This window comes from Neofelis nebulosa, chromosome 14, assembly GCF_028018385.1.
Source record: "Neofelis nebulosa isolate mNeoNeb1 chromosome 14, mNeoNeb1.pri, whole genome shotgun sequence".
Classification (NCBI taxonomy): Eukaryota; Metazoa; Chordata; class Mammalia; order Carnivora; family Felidae; genus Neofelis; species Neofelis nebulosa.
Window position 1 is genome coordinate 49658380 of NC_080795.1, and position 20904 is coordinate 49679283.

General features: G+C 33.7%; 1 protein-coding gene across 49 annotated transcripts in view; it reads left to right on the forward strand.

Moving 5' to 3' along the window:
- Positions 1 to 20904, forward strand: part of RIMS2 (regulating synaptic membrane exocytosis 2) — a 612947-nt gene that overhangs the window by 403802 nt on the left and 188241 nt on the right. For 21 of the 49 annotated variants that reach the window (XM_058698807.1, XM_058698778.1, XM_058698758.1 and 18 more), the window contains 2 exons: positions 5856 to 6035; positions 6956 to 7065. In XM_058698807.1, the coding sequence (XP_058554790.1) occupies positions 5856 to 6035; positions 6956 to 7065 (290 nt within the window). Of the gene's footprint in view, positions 1 to 5855; positions 6036 to 6955; positions 7066 to 7896; positions 7930 to 20904 lie in introns of all 49 variants that reach the window. The other 28 variants (XM_058698768.1, XM_058698770.1, XM_058698754.1 and 25 more) reach the window with 3 other exon arrangements.

Genomic DNA, 20904 nt, shown 5'->3' on the forward strand with positions numbered 1-20904 from the left:
CTGAAACTTCTCCATCTTTTCGTGCATGTTGTCCATCTTTTCTAATATAGTCTTTAATTGTCAGTTAGACTTATTTGAAATTCCCTAATAGTTCCAAAATCTGTGTCATCTCTGAGTTTGACTCTGTTGATTGCTTTGTCTCTTGACGGCGGGCCCTATTTTTTCTTGCCTTTTGGTGTTTCTGGTCATTTTTTATTGACTATTAGACATCATGTCATCAGTAGTGACTGAGGCAATTAGTATTTATGCCTGAAAATAGGCATACATCTTGTTCTGTTAGACTGTGTACGTGTGTGTGTGTGTGTGTGTGTGTGTGTGTGTGTGTGTGCGTGCGCATGTTGGGGGGATTAATCCTTGGACTACTACCTCTGACTGTGTGATTGGTACCACATGAAGTGGCAGCTAAGGGCAGGTGGTAGCAGTATGTCTGAGATATTTGCACTATACCCATTCCACTCTCCCTGTAAACCTAGCTAAACAAAGGAAGGTTGGTGAATTGTTCAATGATGATTAGTGAGACCGTTGAACATAGCATTCTACTATGAGGACCAGCCCTCTTCACATTTATACATATATTACAGTAACTGCATAATTTGGTCCTTTACAAACACATGTTTAAAATGTTTGTTATTTCAGACTATTTGAGGACCTGGGAAGGGAAAACATGGGGGGTGCCCATCCCTTGGTGGAGTAACATTAATTTCTTACAATTGACAAAATGTTTTTAAACTTTAACATCCACTGGAAAATGAAAATTATTTAGCAAAGTAAGCATGTTATAGATTATAGATAGTAACTATATTATCTCAGGATTTTAAAAATATATATTTTAATAATGTATTAATTTGCTGCATGTTAATTGTTGCTGAGTAATTAATTCTGCTTACTTGTAGTTTTGTTTCTGTTATTTTTTGAAGTAAAAATTAAATAACAATGAAAGTTACAAATATTTAATAAAATACTCAAAATATCCTCAAGACATTTACATCTTATACGTTTCTGTGTGTGCATATTTAATAATACAATATATCTTTATTTTTTAGTATTGTATTTGTCCCTAATTTTCTTCAGGAAATTGAGATATTTAATCTTTTTTTCTTGCTATCTCCTACAATGACTAATGACTATTTCTAAGAAAATACTTCTCTAGATTTGTTTGAGCACTTCTCTTTTTTGGTGATAAAATAGACCTAAGGGTGATAGTAATATGTTTTTCTACGTTAGAAGTGTCTTGCTTTCTCACATCACTATATGTATTACTGCTGTTTCACATCTTCAATTGTTAACTTGGCTGACACTATATATTGCTGTTATTGTTGAGTAAACTCACTTTTAACTAATGTACAGAATTTGCATTTAAGTGAACAGAAATGTTCTGTAAAGAGATGCCATCATGCCTAGGGATAAATCGACCTATCTTCCACCAAAATAATAAAATGTTCCTATTCGTACACAATATTAATTAATTAATTTATTTATTTATTTACCATGATTTCCATGGTGAGTATTTTGTGTATTGCAATTCTCTTTACTTTGGAAGCAATACTAAAATAATATAAACTACAGTTTTTACAAATTTAAACTTGTACATTGTAATTTATGATGAGCACAAAAATTATAGAGTTGAGTCATATAATTACTTTAAATTATTTATTATGTAAATATGTATATATGTTTTATTAATCACCCTAAAATGTCTAATTTTAAGATATTATCATGTAGTTATTTCTTCATTATGCAGCTAATGCTCAGAAAATCTCTAGACATTCAATAGATTTTATCAAAAGCATAATGCTTCTGCTGTTAATTAGCTTATGGTATTACACAATATAGATACAGGGAAGACATTTCTTGCCCCAAACCAGAGATTATAGTTGTTGTCCTTCAGAGATACACTTACATTTTTCTTTTTTTAATTTAAGATTTCAGCTTTAGGAAAATAATTTCTTTGTGAAAAAAAAGAATTTTTAAAAAGCTTCACTTTCTACAAGTTTATTTTTTAAGAAAACCACTTACATTTATTTATGGCATCTTTACAATCTAAATATGAAAGAAGCCTGTCTAATGTATCATAGACTGTAAGTTCTGAGTTATGTACTAGGACAGTTTCACTGACATCTGAATGTTACTTTGAAATTTTACATTGTGCTGGTTGTTTTTTGTTGGTTTGTCTTGTTTTGTTTTTTGAGTATTCTGAGTATTCTTTTATCACACCTACAGAGATGCTTTACATTGAGCTTTTGTTGATCTGGAATCGTAGCACTGTGATGGTTGAATGTAAGTGGTTATAGAAACAAATGCCCACTGCCCTATTCTTTCCTGTTACACTGAGTAACTCCCTTGTGCTTGAGAGTCCTTGTGATTGAGTCACAATCCCTTGTGATTGAGAATAGGAAAAGTGAATAGCACAAGTGATGAAATACGTAAAAGCTGTGTCAGATATGTGAAAATTTAAAAAATCTTTTAAGAGCAACTGTACTGGGGGAAAAATGATCAAACTGGACAGCTTCACTGGATGATTATAAAATTATTTTTCCCTTAGAAATCCTCAGCTCAAATTCTGCATGGGCTATTGTATGCTTTTAAAGCAGGGTTGCTACAGTTTTGGCTATTGTTATGGTATTATCAGTCGATATGAATTAGCTCCGTTTGTAGAGGGCTATTAAACAGTATCCTGTGCAAACGCTTGCAGTTTGGAATACTGGCCACTACATAACACAGAGCAATAATCTGTATTTATCCAGGTAAATGATACATGCAGAAATCTGAACTATTTTACTCATATGTTACAAAACATTAACAATTTATTTAAAAAATAGAACTATGATAGATATTAAATGACTTTTTTTTTAGATATTATATCGCTTTTTAAAACAACCAAACTACCTAAGAAAGATTTAAATTTATAGGTATATGGTTCCTAACCTTTTATATGGCTCGCCCTTTGGCAGTCTTGTAAAACCTATGGCCACCCTTTTTAGAAGAATGTTTTAAAATGCATAAAGTAAAATAAGGTAAATAAATGCAGTTACAAAAAAAAAATACATTGAAATATATACTCCTAGTTAAAAACCCTAGGTAGGCTCTAAAATATTTTATGCCTTGCAAACGCATATTTCCCACGTTTCAGTTGCTACCATTCAAAATGATTTATAAGTTCTTTATCTTAAAATTAAAATTCACTAAGAATTTAGGCGGAAGTCGTCAAGTTTTATATCTCAGTCTCTTAAAGAACCTGCTACGAGATGGGACATCATAGGTGACACTTAGGCACTGCTACTTTCAACTTTCTCAGCTCTTGTCTTAATTCTTACCTAGTAAGACTTATTCTTACCCTTGAGCGGGAGCCTGTGTTGATCTTCTCTTGTGTTTTCAAAGTTGAAAATATGGTTGCTTTCCATTCCCCTTAACGATCTATGATGAACATTTCAGGAAATTGCCACCTTCTACTGTGGCTCTTTTTGTGTTTCACTGATTAGCCAATTTTCCTTTCATGCTACAGAAATCAGATAATTCATATTATTTATGAATATGGAGAGAATAAATATAAGCAAAATTTAAAACGTTGACATAGTCCTCAAACAGCTCTTCCACTAAAGAGGAATTTTCCTAAGGGATATTGCCTAAAGAGTGGCCTATTTGCTTTATAAGTAGTGGTATCCTTTTAAGGACATAGAACACAGCAACAAATTTGAAATAATTCTCCGGATTTCACTCACAATCATGTGTTTCAATTTTTAAAAATGTTGTGTCAAAGAAGTAAAAATGTATGTCCTAACATATTACTTTTCACTTGGAAAAATTGCTTGATTAGGATCAGAATAAATCAAATTTTGCATAAATACATGAGAGATTAGCCTCATTTTATGTTAGGGTGGTCATAGACATTCTACCAAATTTTGTTGCTATGTCTTACAATGAGATAAGCTTATTGTTAACGTAATAGGAAATCTGAAAATAATGTAATTATTGATACTCTCCAAAAAGATAGGCTTTAAGGACTCTAAGGGATATGTTACGTTGCTTCTGCTTTTTTATTGTGGTGAAGGTATACAAAGATAATGTACATTAAAAACACTTAGCAAACTATTGAGCACATTTATTTCTAAAGAAAAGTGTTTTCTCTCAAATAGTTTTTGAGGAACAAAAATAAAATTGGGATTTTTTTTTATACTTATCAGGTTGCCTTTTTCATCTCTGTCTTTGAAAGTAACTGAATATGTTATATGTATTTATACTTGGTATATATCAGCTTTTTTTTTTATATATCCTGGATATACTTATATAAAAATGCTAAACTTAGGAAATCAATCATATCATGGTATATAGTTTTTAAAATATTTAAAAATGATTTGACTTCTGTTACCTTGTGAATTTAAAGTGTGAGAGAATCACAAGATATGTTGTAGAATAAAAACCCAGCACTCACTTCCTAAAGTCCTCTAATCTCATGTGTGCTGGTCTAAAATTGTGTGCCATGCAATTAATTACATGTAGGAAATTGTGTCCTTTCTTTTCTTATTTTTCTTTAATTGCCTGCATTTTTCATTATCAACAATAAGATTGAGAGAACTTATAGAGAAAGTGGAAGTTCTTTACATTAGTCTTGGGGGAGACTAATGCTTGGTCCATAATACAGAAACATTTCCATTTCTGTGGTTACAACTAGATGGAGAGGTAATAATTTTTGTAGGTATTACGTTGGTATATGGAGCTCTTGAGCCAAAGTTAGTGTTCTTGTGTTCTTAGGGTTGTGTCGCAGAAAGTGGGGCTGGTGTTAGAAAACACTTATTGATCACTTGTTAGGTGTTAAAAGCATTATGTTTGATTCCAGAGATATAAAAATCAGTAATGATGGGTTCCTCACATTTAAGTATACTTCTTTCAACAAGGATTAGGTTTTGATATTGGACTTGTTTGTGGTCAAAGAGATCAATCACACTGTTTCAGAACCATTATTATTTCAATCAGTTAATACCCTTCTGAATTGTTGGGTTTTTTTTAATGTTTATTTATTTTTGAGAGAGAGAGAAAGTGAGCAGGGGAGGGGCAGAGAGAGAAGGAGACACAATCTGAAACTGACTCCAGGCTGTAAGCTGACAGCAGACAGCCTGATGCAGAGTTCAAACCCAGGAGCTGTGAGATCATGACCCGAGCCAAAGTCAGACGTTTAACTGACTGAGCCACCCAGGCATCCCAATACCCTTCTGAATTGTATTGGTTGGCATTGCTAAAGTGCCCCGAGATAGGTGGCACAGATTGGCTGACTAACCAGCTTTCTGTGATTTTTCTTGTGGACCATGTTTACATATGGCTACAGCCTGTAGGGTTGCAGTGGTTTCTTAACAACCTTTTGATTCTTCTGTTGGAATGTTGGGATGTATCACTATACTATGTTTGTGCTGAAAGCCTTTTAGTATCTCAGCTGACACGCTAACAATCCGCCTTAGGGGCTTTAGGATTAATGCTTGTATGTTCTTCACTCTCGTGAAAATGTTAGGCTAAGCCGTTGAATTCTTGGAAAATAGAATACTTCACATATTTCACATGTTTCATTTAGGGAATTCATTTTGGAACGCAGGCAGTTTTGGTTGTCATTGATTATAACTGAGCAACTCCTGTCATCTCCACTGGGAATGCCATTAGAGGCAGATTGGGGTTTCCTTAGAAATTCTTAAGAAGTTTAGTGAGACTCGCTCAGAATATGTTGGGGAAGAGAACTTTTTTTTTTTTTTTTTTTTACAAATTCGATAATTTTAAACAATTACCTTTTTCAAAATCAGTTTGATGCATCATAACCAAATAGCAGAAGGGCACTAAAGATCAACTGAGCTGCTTTTTGACTAACATTTCAGGGATTGTGAAGCAGCAGATAGACAGCCATATCACAGATCCAGACCAACAGAACAACGGCCTCTCCTAGAGCGGACCACCGCCCGCTCCAGATCCACTGAGCGTCCTGATACAAACCTCATGAGGTCGATGCCTTCATTAATGACTGGAAGATCTGCCCCTCCTTCACCTGCCTTATCGAGGTGAAAGATAAATCAATCGGACTAACCTCCCCTTTGCCCCTTCAGCACACCTATTTATTTTCCCAGCAGCTAAATGGTCTCTTCTATCATCCTTGGCTGATCACTAATAACAATTGATACTAACCTTTTCAGTGTAAGCACACTATTTATATTCAGCGGATATAATAGTGTGTGGCTACCATTGTAATTTGTTTTTAACTGTCCTGACCACATCTGTTTTGTGATTTCTCATTTATCAGGAGTCCTGGGTAAATCCCCCCATAATGCACTTCATAACTATCATGTTCTTCTCCTACAGAATGAGAAATTGTTTGTGTCCATTAGACATCACTTTTGGAACAATCATCATAATGACAATAAATAAAGCCAGATTTTTAGTTTCTTTCTATCCATACTAGTATCATGTATTAACCAGTGTCTTCTTTAGCTGAATTTTGAATTGTTCAGGGTTTTGTTTGTTTGTTTGTTTGTTTGTTTTTGTAGTTTCATGAGATATTTTCTAATAAAGGGATATCCAATATAAGCCTGAGTAGTAATCTCCTTGGATAAAGGCAGGGAGGTTAGTGCTGAGAGTTTGAAATCTGGTAGAAAGAAATGTAAAGCATTACTTTTTATTTTTTGAGCTGCAGAACTCCTGTTGCTTGCATATAGATAGAATACTAATTTACATTTAACAATTCCATGGATGTTACTGTAGGATTCTGTGTGCATGTATCTGTGTATGTATGCATATTACACAAAAGTAGAAGCATCTCTTGACAGTCATTCAAATATCCATATTTTGTCCTTCTTTCCTAACCTTTTAATCAGCAGCTAAACGTCTTTTAAAATTGCACTTGCACAGCTATCATATGAACCAAATGTGTTAAAATTATTTAACTCATGCTACTGAAAATGAACATCACTGATGTATCTTGTAGGTCTCATCCTTGTACTGGGTCTGTCCAAACAAGCCCGTCTAGTACTCCAGTAGCAGGACGAAGGGGCCGACAACTTCCTCAACTTCCACCAAAGGGAACACTGGAGAGAAGTAAGTTTTATTTCTAATTATGTCATATAGGAAATACACATGGAAGCTAAGGTGAATCAAGATTTTTTTTTTTACTACCTTGTGTTAGTTTTCTTCTTTTGTTAATTGAACGCCTTAGCCGCATTTGCCAGTAGTTATATTTATAAATATATTTATAAATGTTACCTGTTTTGCACTTAAAATTTGTAATATTTGGAGATAAAATAACCTTCCGTTATTGCTCTTGCACATTTTCAAGATTTGAGTAAATGCATTTTAAAAAGTAAACTTAATGCTCTTAAATAAGCAATTGGATGATATTTCTTTGCTACAATTAAGTTTATGTAATTGTTGATAGTTACATAAAGTTTATTAGTAACTAGCCAAATCAATTTTCACACACTGCAAAGGACTGGTTAGCTGATGCACAACAATGGTGATCCTTCTCAAAACTGGAGTGCCAGAAAAAAGGTAATCATGAATATACAAAGAAAGATGCATGTTGTACTGATATTTTAAATACTTCCAAATTTTTGCATAAGAAGCACTATTTGTTTATACACAGATGAACATACTCCCCAAACATCTATAAATTCTGGGATAAAGGACCTCTAAAAGCATGGATGATAGAATATAATAATTTTCAACCTCGTTTTTTAAATGGTCCCTTTATTTAGTAACTGGATGTGCTTTCCCAAAAAATACATATATATTTATATATATATTTAAATCACCATTTAACTTTTCTTTAATAGATGATACATACATTCAGTATCTTTGGAAATTTCTGTTGTTTTTAACCCCTGTGCTTTGGTTCCCTTTTTTGTTTTGTTTTTATTTTGTTTTTCCTAGACAATGGAGTCAAGGAGATAGAACCTTATGAAGGTCTGTACATAAAGGAGGGTTTGTTTTATGCTGACAGCCTTTTTGGGGGGCTACGGAAGCAAAAATAAACCCAACTGCAATTGATGTCCCTCCATTGTAAAGACTTTTATTTACAGTAAAATGGTTTTGTTTTGTGATTTTTGGTAAAGCACTCAATTTTTGATTCACTTGGAAATTATGCCAGGGAGTTAAATTTCTTTGCGTCATTGAAGTAAGAGTGCAAAGAGTTGAACTTTTCTTAAGTGAAATGTTCTGTTGCACATCTTTTCTTAAGATAAAATGTTTTTTTAAATTTTTTTCATCTGCCTTTCAACCAGAATTCTGTTTAATGCAAGACCTTAAGCAAAGATATCAATTGCAGTCTGTGTTTATGTTACTGAAGATGTACACCTAGTCTAGTTCCTCTTATCATCAGATATTTCACTTTGTATTTATGATGATCTTTTAATTATTAAATTTGTCTTTCTAGAAAAGAAAGTTGTTGAATTAGACAGTGGTTGTGGTTTGTATTCCCTACATCACCTTTCATGTTGTACCAAGACTGCTTACAGTATATCAAAGTTAAATATGTGCAGTTTTATTATCAATAATACGTTATGACTCAAGAGAAAATATTGAGTCATGATCTATGGAGTGTCATACATTCACTAAGATAATAACAATTCCTCTGCCAATGACAGAATTCTAAAATTAACTTTGTAAATTTAAGGAATTGTTCACTTTTATTTACTTACGAATTTCCAGCACGTAGAATAATGCCTGGCACATTGTAGGTCCTCGACAAATATTTGTTGAATGAATGCATGAAATATTGCTTAACAATTGAAAAGTTCCTTCACATAGTGCATTATGTATCACTAAAATAATCTTGCCATTCTATAGATGTTTGTATTAAAATGTGTATTGCTATCACCTCTTTGTAACAAAATTTTAAGTGCACTACCTTTGGGCAGGGATATTTTATTGCTTTAGATATATATAGATATAGATATATATCTATATATATCTATATCTATAACTTGGAACAAGTTGTGTTCTTGTTAGTTGTTGAATGATTTATCGACTTCTATATTGAGGTTCTTCCTATGCTATGTACAATGATTTTAAACAACTCTATGCTGTTGTGACTAGTGCTAATGTGCTGCCTGATAAGGAGATTATAGCAGCCCTTCTATAATTCTCAATTATTCGCATTATAATGGGTGTATATAATTTTAAAAGTACTTTCCAAAAGGGAAGTTCTGTAGAACATATGAAATTTTTTATCTCCCCAGGATTTTTAAAGATAGAGTTTTGACCTCATTTGTTGGCATATGAAGTCACAACTTTTTAAAATTCACTTTTAATATCTTTTATAGCCATAGTCTATTGAGATATGAGTAGTTCCATTCTTTGTAATAATAAAATCTACCCGAAAGCCAACATAGAGCTGATAATGAAAGTCAGGGTTGAAGAAGTTTTTAATGGGCTTATCAACAAACATTCTATATACCATCTAGTTTCTGCCTTGTAGAGTCTATTCAAACCATGGTTTTCCTTTAATGTCCCTTTAATTGTAATTCTTTTTTCTTTTTTATAAGTAAAAGAAAGGGGAGCCTAAACCACCCTTGTTATTTCCACTATGAGACAAAAGGACTTGTTTTTCAGTTTTTTGTTTGTTTTGTTTTGCTTGAAGGTATGGATGATTTTAACAATGTTTTTGTAAATGTTGATATGAACACTTAAGTAGATACATAATTGTGTAATTAGCTTTAAAGGAGATATAAAATATCTCTTTTAGAAGTTTCGACTTCCCACTGATGTTAACGGTACATGAGCCAAACTAGGCTATCAATAGGTGGTCTAAATCAAATTGTGTCTGGATTATCACTTAAAAGTTATCAGAAGATAATTTAATGGCATTATTTCAAAATCACAGTAATGACACATTTATTTACCTAATCCTGTTCAACAGCTAAAAAATGATCAACTCCTAGTTTAATTCCTTTTGATTTGGGTTATATTTTTGTCTATTAATGAAATTAATTTAAAACTTTATAGATGTTGGTTTTCACGATGGTACAGTATTAGTTACCTTCTCCTTGTTTGAGAACCAGAGTAAACAGGAGCAATATAAGAAAAGTACAATGTACTAAACAACTGTTAAGGTATTATTATTTTTTAAAATTTTCTCCAGACCTTGATGTACTGGCATTTTGTAAAAGTAAAAAAGAGTTTATGTATCATTTTTTGGTTCTGTAACATAAAAGGTGCATAATATTATTTTTCTAAGAATATATCAAGCTTATAGACAAAGTATTTTGACTACTTTACACAGTTATCACATACCACAAATATTTTAGGGGCCACAATTACTCTTTTACAAATCAAAGTCAACATAAAAGAAGACAGTATGATAATTTATTAATAAAATACTTATTTACTTACATAACATGTCAGAAACTTATTAAATAATCTCTTAGTCTCCTTATCGTCACTCACTATATCATGAATAATTTGACATTTGTGTCACTGAGAGTAACAAATATATACATCTGGTCTTATTTTTTTCTTTACTTCTGCAAATACAGAAGTTAATGAAGAAACGGGGCATAAGGAAGAGCAGTGGGGAGAAAAGCAGGGTGAAGAGGTCAAGGCAGGTCTGTCTGTGTGTCTAAAATAACTGAATGTTTGGGAAGTATGACTTTTATAAATACTTTTATATGACTTTTATAAATAAGTATGACTTTTATAAATATGTCATACTTTTGGGAAGTATGACATTTATAAATGCGCAATAAAGAATAGATTGTTTTTCAGCACTAATTTTTAAATAAATTGTCTAATTTTATTGATGGAGAAATATTACATAAGCTATCTAGATAACTTATCAGAATATTTGATTTATCCATTGGAACATGTTCCTTAATGTTAAAATCAAACTAAAATTGTAGACAATGCGTCTGACCAAATTTATACCTATCCTTTACCCCAACTCTGTATTCAATTCATCTGTTTATTAAAAACTGTTTGAGTATCTACTGTGGGTTACACTGAGTAGAACTATATTGCAATCCTAGCCTCCTCTCTATAAAAATTTTGGTTTTGTAGAGGCAAATTGTAAGTAAATATAGAGCAGAATATAAATTCCATTAAAGCTTTTAGAGGCTACCTCTATTTTCTTCATCATTTTTTCCTAAAATAAACATTTACCGTACATTCCTGTTTTCATCCCAGCTCAATATTGCTCTAATGTTTATTGACAATCATAATTTCTTCCCAAAGAGTCCTCCTTCTAAGTGGTGTGGAAAGAGCCTTCACTGTGTTTTTTTAAAGTCCCTATTACATTTATATATCATAATATCTCTTTCCCTATATTAGACACTCAGTATTGACATTTGTGATGCGTGTGAATATACTCTCTTAAATTAAATAAACATAAATATTCTAGTACAATCCTATTTTATTGAAATGTGTGGCATTAAAGTCAGAAGTTTGGCTTCGTTGGGCATGTTAAGATTCTGAGGAAAAAAAAGTGATGGTCATGTTATTTGCCACTTTCTTTGTCAGAATGTTCCTGAAAGGATTTAAAACTTAAAATGTTACATAATCAGTAAATACATGTATATACTTCTTTTTTCAAATTATCACTCTTTTTCTTTGAAACACTGAATTGAATCCTAATCTTTTCTTAGCTGTCAGTTAAAATTTTTTTTTTACTTTCCTTGAACAATAACTTTAGACCTAATTTTACCCTGTTTAACTCATCACTTTTTATTCATGAACAGTACAGTCTCCTTTATATGCCTTATGTTCTCTCCTTTCTCATTGTGTGAAAGCAATTTCCTTATGTCATCGATGCATTCTGTCAGTATATATAGTATAAGACACAAGACCTCTTAAACTGTAGTTGCTGATTGTCAGTAACTATTTTCAATGTCGAAAGACGAGAAGAATCATCAGAGTGCATGCATCTGATCATGAAAACAAAGGCAAGTGTAGCTGCATATTTATAAAAATGTATAACTATCTCTGTTCTGAATAGCTAATATTTTAACGACTAGAATGTCACACATCTTCCATTTTCCTGCAGTGCTATAGGAATAACCTGTTTGGAGCATACCGTACAAATGAACTTCATTTTAATTTACGTGTGCAATTAATGTTTTCCTATTTGCCCATTCCTATATATCTCATATCAGTCCACATGAACACTGAAATGCGTTCACACTGTTTATGAATTGGCTTCCACAGGAAAGTCATTTTGTTGGATGTCATTAGTTTGGGGGCTTCAGTGGTAGTTAATATCATTTTTATTTATTTTTCACTTCCTTAAGATAAAGTCTATTTGTTGGACCAGTTTGTTACCTATGCTTTATTCTCAAAACTAACTTAGTGAATTATGTCAATTATTAAATTAGCATAAAACCACAACTACAATCTTCTAATTTAGTATAAAATTACTCCTTATTCCTCATTTTATTTTTGTTCCTACTACTTTTATCATAGGATGGGAAGGATATACTTTACTTTTGTGCTCACTAATGTGAGGTGTCATGTTTAATGCATGAATTTGTTTCCCTAGTGTGTGATTTCATCTTTTGTGGTGTGCTTAGTTTTTATTTGGGTTGTTAGTGACCTTAATTACTAACCACTGTTGTCTGTTTTCAATGTTAAAAAGACAATGAGGGAGAAACACCAAGCTCATCTAATAATGGGAAAAAAGGCAAGTCTAATATGAACTTAATAGTGCCTTTCTCTATATTAGACACTCAGTATTGACATTTGTGGTGTGTGTGAATATGCTTTCTTATATTAAATAAACATAAATATCCTAGTACGATCCTATTCTATTGAAATGTGTGGCATTAAAGCCAGAGGTTTGGCTTTGTTGGTCTTGTTAAGATTCTGAGGAAAAAAGTGATGGTCATGTTTTCATGCAAAAAACACAACAAAGATATTTTCTAATCCAGAAATTGTTTTAAAACTGAACGATTTAAAAAATATTTTAAAGCAAAATTTTAAAGTAGAAAATGACATGAACTTAATTGTGAGTTCAACAATATTAAATGAACATATATAATATTTGTAGTTCACAGTTTTATACACATGCATTAATACATTAACTGGGTGAGTAAAAAGATGATCAATTTCAGTACTTAGATTTAGTTTCCTTGTAATTATTGGTGACTTAATTTTTTAACCCAGCACAACTAACTTCTGTCAGGAAAAGTAGGACTGTATATGTGTTGTAGTAATTGCTAATCAAATATAACTACATGTATTGACTGAGAATGTCGGCATTTTAAGACGGTTATAAAAAAAATCGTTGTTCTAAAATTTCTCTATATCATTACAATTTGCCCTTGTTATGGGCCAAATTAAGAAATTAATAGCTTTTGTGTCAGTAATTTTTAGTTACAATGTCTTTTAGTCTCGGATTCTTTCTGTCCTGTCTTCGTCTGTTATGAGTACTGTCTACAGTGTTGGGTGTGATATTTAATTAGCGTTAAGATAATTTAATAATGTTTCTTACTGTGGAGTGTCATTTATTTACACCCCTCTCAGCATATAATTCTTAAAATGTGCTAATATAGGTAAAAAAAAAAAAGAGAGAGAAAATAACATAGCAAAATAAATAAAATGAAATCAAGTATTATCAAATATTAACATTCTCCATAAAACAATAAAAATTTAAATAAGCCCTCAATGTGCATTTACATATTTGTCATTTTTATCTAAAATTTCTTAACCTCTATGATCTTTGCTTAGCACCTACGAAAGGATATTTTCATATGAACTGATATTTATGTCACTGATCCGAAAGAGTAAATATATCTTCTTAAATGTCAGGGTGCAACAATTTTAAGAACATTTAATGCCATTTTGTATTTAAGCACATTTAAATAAAGGTATCAAAAGAACAAGGACTTCACAGGAGGTAACCAATGTAAATACTTGAACTGAGGAAGTACTTTGAGCAGGTTTTTTGGCTTCCTGACCTCTAGTTGACCCTGAATACCGCTATTATCTTTTACTTCTAAACTGTTCTCCATTCTTGTTATTCCTTTGATATTGCATGTAAAAGTTCTACTGACAATGAGAATGGGGACCTCAGTCACTCCCACTCATGATTAATGTATTTTTATCATTTATATAAAAATCATCTTTACTACAAAACGTCACTATATTATGTAGATCAATCCTACATATGATATAGTTGGACCTAGAAAGAAGTTCACGTATAAAATTTGAAAGATGAGAACTCTATATATTTTGCATATACTACCTCATGTTTTTATTTAGTGTAATATTTTGATGATCTACTTATAATAAAGTTCTGGGTATCTAATTTTTCCCTTTGCTCTTTGCTTTTGGGAGAGACAAATGTACTGTTTTAAATCTCATAGTAAAAGTCCATGAGTAAGATTAAGGTGGGAGGTTGTTTTTAAATTGGTTAAAAGCATATTTATGGATTAGAGAAACTTCCAGAGGTTAAAAAGATGTTCCTATGTTCCTTCTACTTACATATTGACTTAAAAAAAGGGGGGGGGGCGCCTGGGTAGCTCAGTCGGTTAAGCGTCTGACTCTTGGTTTCACCTCAGGTCATAACCTCACAGTTCATGGGTTCAAGCCCCATATCGGGCTCCATGCTGACAGTGCGAAGCCTGCTCAGGATTGTGTCTGTCCCTCTCCCTCTACCCTCCCCCCTCCCCAACCAAAAGTAAGTAAATAAACTTTAAAAAAAAAAGTAAAAAAAAAAAAAAAAAAAAGGTAACCATGAATTCCAGCTGTAACCATGTGTTAAAAATGGCCAAGCATTGAATTGAATGATGGATTTATCACCATCCTCTCTTCTGGTTTAAAATGCAAAGAGAGGAAATAATAAAGATAGCTTTATTCTACATCTTGCTATGAAGTGCCCACATTTGATTTTGGAATAGACATAGTGTATGCTCCCCTTCAGTTAGTAAGATATGTGATCAGTCAGCCAAAATGTCTCCATTAACCCTGTATTAACATTAGATTCTTTAGTACTTGGAATCCGTTTCTGAGTTCTCAAATGACACTCTACCTAAGCCAATCCCTTTTGATGCATTGGCTCTTCATACCCCTAACGAGCTAAAATGCGACTAGACTATCCTTATCCCATAGTATAGCACTATAAATTAAGACTCAAAGAACAGCATAATTGGTGAGTTTCTAATTATAATTTATTTATTAATTCATTATTTCTACAAATAATTTTGGGGTACCTATGATGTTCCAGTCTCTGTTCTGGGTGCTGGAGATATACTAGTGTGCATGTCAAACAAGCTCCCTGCCTTCATAATCCTTACATTTATTGGAGGAAGCAAATGATAAATAAAAGAATATATAATATTGTTTCACATACTGACAAGTACAAACAGGAAAATTCAGTGAGGATAATGGATTAGATAGTATTCAAGAAAGTAGAGTAAATAATTCTTGATAATGCATTCTGAGAAGTATTCCCATCTAAGTAATATTTGAGCAGAAACCTCAATAAAGTGACAGAATTACCCCCTTGAGGGCCAGGGAAGGAAGAGTGCTCTTGGCAGAGGCAACAGCAAGAAGGAGGACTCTGATATGGGAGCCAGCTTGACTTACTCGAGAGAAAGTGAAGAGGTCAGTTGGGTAGCACAGAGTGAGCAAGCTGAATAGTAGTAGGTGTGGTCAGAAGGGACTGGGGCAGGTGACTCATATTATCTATCAGTCAGTGTTAGGATTTTTTTTTTTTTTACTCAGTGAAATGGGAAGATTTTCATTCAAGTGACACAACACCATTTCTTTTTGAAATAACATCAATTTAATTGGCATGTTGAGCCTAACCTGAAAGAATGGAGATTAGAAACAGGGAGGCTTTTGCAATAACCTGGCAAAGAGGTGATGGTGGCTTAGATGGCTAGTGACAGGAGGAGTTGGACTCTGGGTAGATATTAAAGATAGAGCCTTAACGGATAAAGGGGAAAACTTGAGAAGAATCATTCGGTGGGCTCAAGTGCTGAGTTTTGGATATAAGTCAGAGATCCCCTTAGACATCTAAGATAAGATGCCAAATAGGTGGCTTACAACATGGTCTGGACTTCAGGTTAGAGATTTGGACTGTTGGGGAGTTAATCTCATAATAAGAGAGATTTAGGAACGCAAGGCTGAGATCACCGAGAGAACAAGCATAGAAGAGGTTTAGGGACTATGACCTGAACTGCTCTCATATTTAGAAGTTGACAAGATGAGGTAGCAGGGTACTGAGAAATAGGAGGGGAACCATGGAGTGTAGAGTCTCTGAGTACAAGTGAAGAATGTACTTGAAGTGGGAGAGAATTGTTGAGCATGAAACCATAGAGTTAGCAGGTAGGAAGTCATGCTAACCTTCATTACTAACAGCTTTGTTGGAGACATAGGCAGTAGAAGGCTGAGTAGAATGGATTTAAAAGACGAGAGAAAGAGAGATGGTGAATATAATGCCTTTGAAAGAGTTTGGCTGTAAAGAGAAGAAAATCAATAAAAATCTGTAACAGAGGGAAGAGATCATAGAAACAGAATACATGCAGAATATGTGGGAAGCTGTGTGTGTGTGTGTGTGTGTGTGTGTGTGTGTGTGTGTGTGTGTGTTTTCTAAATCAAGATCTGCCAGTTTGCTTTGTAGAGTCATGTGGCCCCAGCCATCTGCCTATAGTTTACCAGGGTAATTATCGGTATTCTGTGGCTTTACTCCTAGATTTAGAATGAAGACTTTTAGATTTAGAAGGAACCTTATAAATCTTTTCCTAAAACTGCTTTCCTTTGTTAATAAAGGAGCAGAATTCTAGAGGATAATCAGCTTTGTTCAACCCACATGGTAACACATCTCTAGTCTTGACTCCCAATGTAAGCATTTCTATACTGTGCCTCTTCAGATAAGTGACAGTCTCCTTGCATGGGTTTCAACCATTTATTTTCTTTTAACTATTAGCTAATGGTTTAGTTCATTTCAACCAATACGTGCTATTTTCAGTATATGGCACTAGTTGGTTATTGAGAATGCAGTAACGGATTCCTGCTTTGGGGAGGGCCCAAGTTAAAACAATAATAATATATAATAAGAATAACAAAACGGGGCTGGTAAAATTATTTTATAGCATGTCACTTACATAGTGTCTTAAAGATTGTGATATATAGGTATAAAGAAGAGGTAAGTTTTGAGGGGTTCTGGGTAGGTTTTCAGCCTAAGATATTTCTTCCACTGCTTGTCATAGTTTATATTCTGCTCATCTCTGATGGCTTAATTATTTTAATAATAAAAAGCTTTTAGGCTTTCCAGAACACTGAAATGTAAATGTTCCTGAGGAGACTGACCTGAGCTATTCTCACATACAGATCTTCATAGGCAGAAAGTTAGAGCCTATGAGTGGGGAAAGGCAGGGATAGGGAAAGGGGTACTGTAACATGTGGTGGAGTACTAGGTACCTTAGAAGAGTCATAATGACGAATTCTGCCTTGAACTACCCCTACTCTACTCGTCTACTCTAAATAACGTTGCTTGCTTTGTAGCCGTGCTATATATTTACTTTCTTTGAAAAAAATTATGTCTTTATTTTATTTTGAGAGAGAGACAGAGTGCAAATGGGGGGAGGGCAGAGAGAGAGGAAGACACAGAATGTGAAGCAGGCTCTAGGCGCTGAGCTGTCAGTACAGAGCCTGACATGGGGCTTGAACTCACGGACTGTGAGATCGTACCTGAACTGAAGTTGGACGCTTAACTGCCTGAGCCACCCAGGCACCCCTATAAATTTACTTTCTTAAATAATTTGGTATATTTAAATTGCTCAGAACAACACTGGTCACATAATAAGTACCATGTAAGTGTTAGCTGTTATTACTAATGTTTCTTAGTGATGTCGTGCTCTGATTTTGCATTTTCAGCACACAGTCTGAAAACTTTCAATTTAAAGTAAAAGCACCTGGTTATAAAAGTAAAACTGAGCCACTTATTCAATAGATACTGTTTAGTAGTTTTCAGGAAGTTATTAATCCTGATACTGTTTTTGATCGCATAGCTTGCATAAGACACAATACCACAGGGAATAAGTAAGGCTAGATTACAGCATTAGTTATTGCATAACATGCTAATACATTTGTACATGTTTTAATCCATGTGTAAAAATCAATATGCAAATACTTAGAATACTTTGCTCTAAGTCAGAGAACTATTGAAATCACTAGTGCTTTTCAGGTTTTGTAGTGTTTAGAGGACTCCATTGGAAGTCAATACTTGGCTCTTAAGCTCATTTCTACTGGTAGGCCTATGACCTCTGGTAAGGCTTTTAATTTCTCTGCACCTCAGTTTCCTCTTCTGTAAAATAAAGTATTCTGTAAGAATTTTCTAAAGAAACGAAGTGTTTTTGGAGATGTAGCTAATACGATCTAAAGTCTCAAATGGTTTTGCTTCCAATTTATTGTCTATGTTTTTACTGTTATTTGTTAATTTCGTTTGGTTTGGAAACTTAACAGATATAACCTCTAACTGACTATTTAGTGAGTCACTCACTATCAGGTTTATAGACTAAGCCCTACCATGCTACCTATCAAAAAGTCACGTCCCTAAACATATAAAAGGAAAAATATTTTGTCCTTTGAGCCTCAATGTATAGTCATCTACTTTATTTCAAATATAGATAACCTTGCAATGAGAAAGAAAGGAAGGAAAGGAGGAAGAAGAGAGGGAAAAAAAAAGTTTACAAAGGAACCAAAATTAATAAAGTATTTTTGACAGTTTCTGTAAAGGATACTTGCTTCTACAAGTATTTAGGGGCGCCTGGGTGGCTCAGTGGGTTAAGCGTCTGACTCTTGATTTCAGCTCAGGTCGTGATCTCACAGTTTGTCAATTCAAGCCCCACATCAGGCTCTGTGCTGACAGTGCAGAGCCTGCTTGGGATTCTCTCTCTCTCTCTCTCTCTCTCTCTCTCTCTCTCTCTCTCCCTCCCTCCCTCCCTCCCTCCCTCTCTTTCTCCCTCTCTTTCTCTCTTTCCCTCCCCTCTCCTGCTCTTTCTCTCTTTCTCTCTCAAAATAAACAATAAAAAAATAAAAATACAAGCATTCTAGAAATTGGAGAGCATTTAGAGTATGGGGTGACTGTGTTTTGCTGCCTCTCTGTATTCTTATGAATGATTCTTGGGCAAGGAGAGTACTGTACCCATGTCTTAATTTCCAAATTTGAATTATATCTAGATAGGAATGGATTTTATATTTCATAAATATAACATTCGTTGCCAACTTAGGCCAATGACCATTTGACCAAAATTTATATGGAGAAATTCAGGGATATCATAAAACAACAAGGCATGTATCATATATTTTTCAGCATTCAATCACATCTGTATTATGGAATAGTAAGTCAGTGATGATGAACAGGATGGCTCGAAAGAAAAGAGACAGGACCAATGACCGTTTTAAAAGCGTATTTCAGTAGTCTGCTGTGATGGTCTGAACTGTATCAGAGACCACAGTAAAGATGAATAAATGCATTTAAAAATTTCCCTCCTCATTCAGTTCCACAAGCCTAAGTGAATCAGTTGTAGAAGTTAAAAGTACTTCCAGATAAATATTTTAAAATTTCTTTTCCTAGTCTTTCCTTCTTGGAGGCCATTTCTCCTTATTTTACTTTTCTTTCCCTTTTTTAAAAATTGTTTTTAATGATTACTTTTTTTTGAGAGAAAGAGAGCACAAGCAGGGGAGGGGCAGAGAGGGAAGGGGGACACAGAATCTGAAGCAGGCTCCAGGATCCAAGCTGTCAGCACAGAGCCCAACATGGGGCCAGAACTCATGAACCTCAAGATCATGACCTGAGCCGAAGTGGGACGCTCAACCGACTGAGCCACCCAGGTGCCCCGTACTTTTCTTTCCCTTTTGCTCATTTTATTCTCTACTCCCAAAGACTCAATTGACTAATAACATTTAGTGAAAAACTCCCTTCTACCTCATACTTTTCTGCATACTTCAGCCATTGTTCAAGCCATACCACCACTGACTTTCTAAACATAATCCTAAAGCCATCTTCTGTTTGTTGTTGAAAACAATATAATCTTAGGAACATGATATTGGACTAGAGAACGAGCACATATTTTGGACCTTGGCTCAGGGCCTGCCTTTACTATGTATCAACTATGTGACTCTAGGCCCTTAACCTGAGTTAGTTCATCTGAGAAAAGGAAATCTTAGCATATTTCTTTTATTCCCACTGTGTTACTTTGAGAATCAGATGAGGTAATGGATGTGGGATGGTTCATACAGTAGATAACTATTCAGCTCTTTGTTTTCTTACCTCTAGAAACCAACTGCGTGATAGAAGCTCCTTTTTGTCTTTTATAGCATTAAATACAATGCTGTATGTGGGAGCACATTGAAACATATAGGATTATATAAATGCAGTCTTATTAATGTAAGAATCTGTGCTCTTTAAACTGTAGTATTTGTAGGATTGGCTGCCTAGTGTGATGAAAACGAGCTGGAATACAGTTATTTTGAAGACATGTGGGTTTCTTAAATGTCACTTAAAAACACACTTCATAGTTAAGTCTTCATGAGTAAAATCATTCTTTACATTATCTAACATTGGTTAAAGATGTCTTTAAGCTTTCCCATCTACAAATTAAATTCACAACTGAATATCTACTCAATTCAGTTTTAAAATACGTAGAGTACTAGTAAAAAAAAATATATGTATATATATATATATATATATATATATATATATGTGTGTGTGTGTGTGTGTGTGTATATATATATATACACATCCCTCCAGAACAAACTTTTTGTCTGTACTTGAATGGATTCTTTCAAAGTGATACTTGCCAATTAAATTACATTATACATCTTTGATTTTTTTACTTTTTACCTTTGGGTACTGGGTATACAGTATCATGGACTTGCACTTTGTACTTAAATTTCAATTTTAAGTTTCATTATTATTTAACATTAAGGAGATTATTTTAT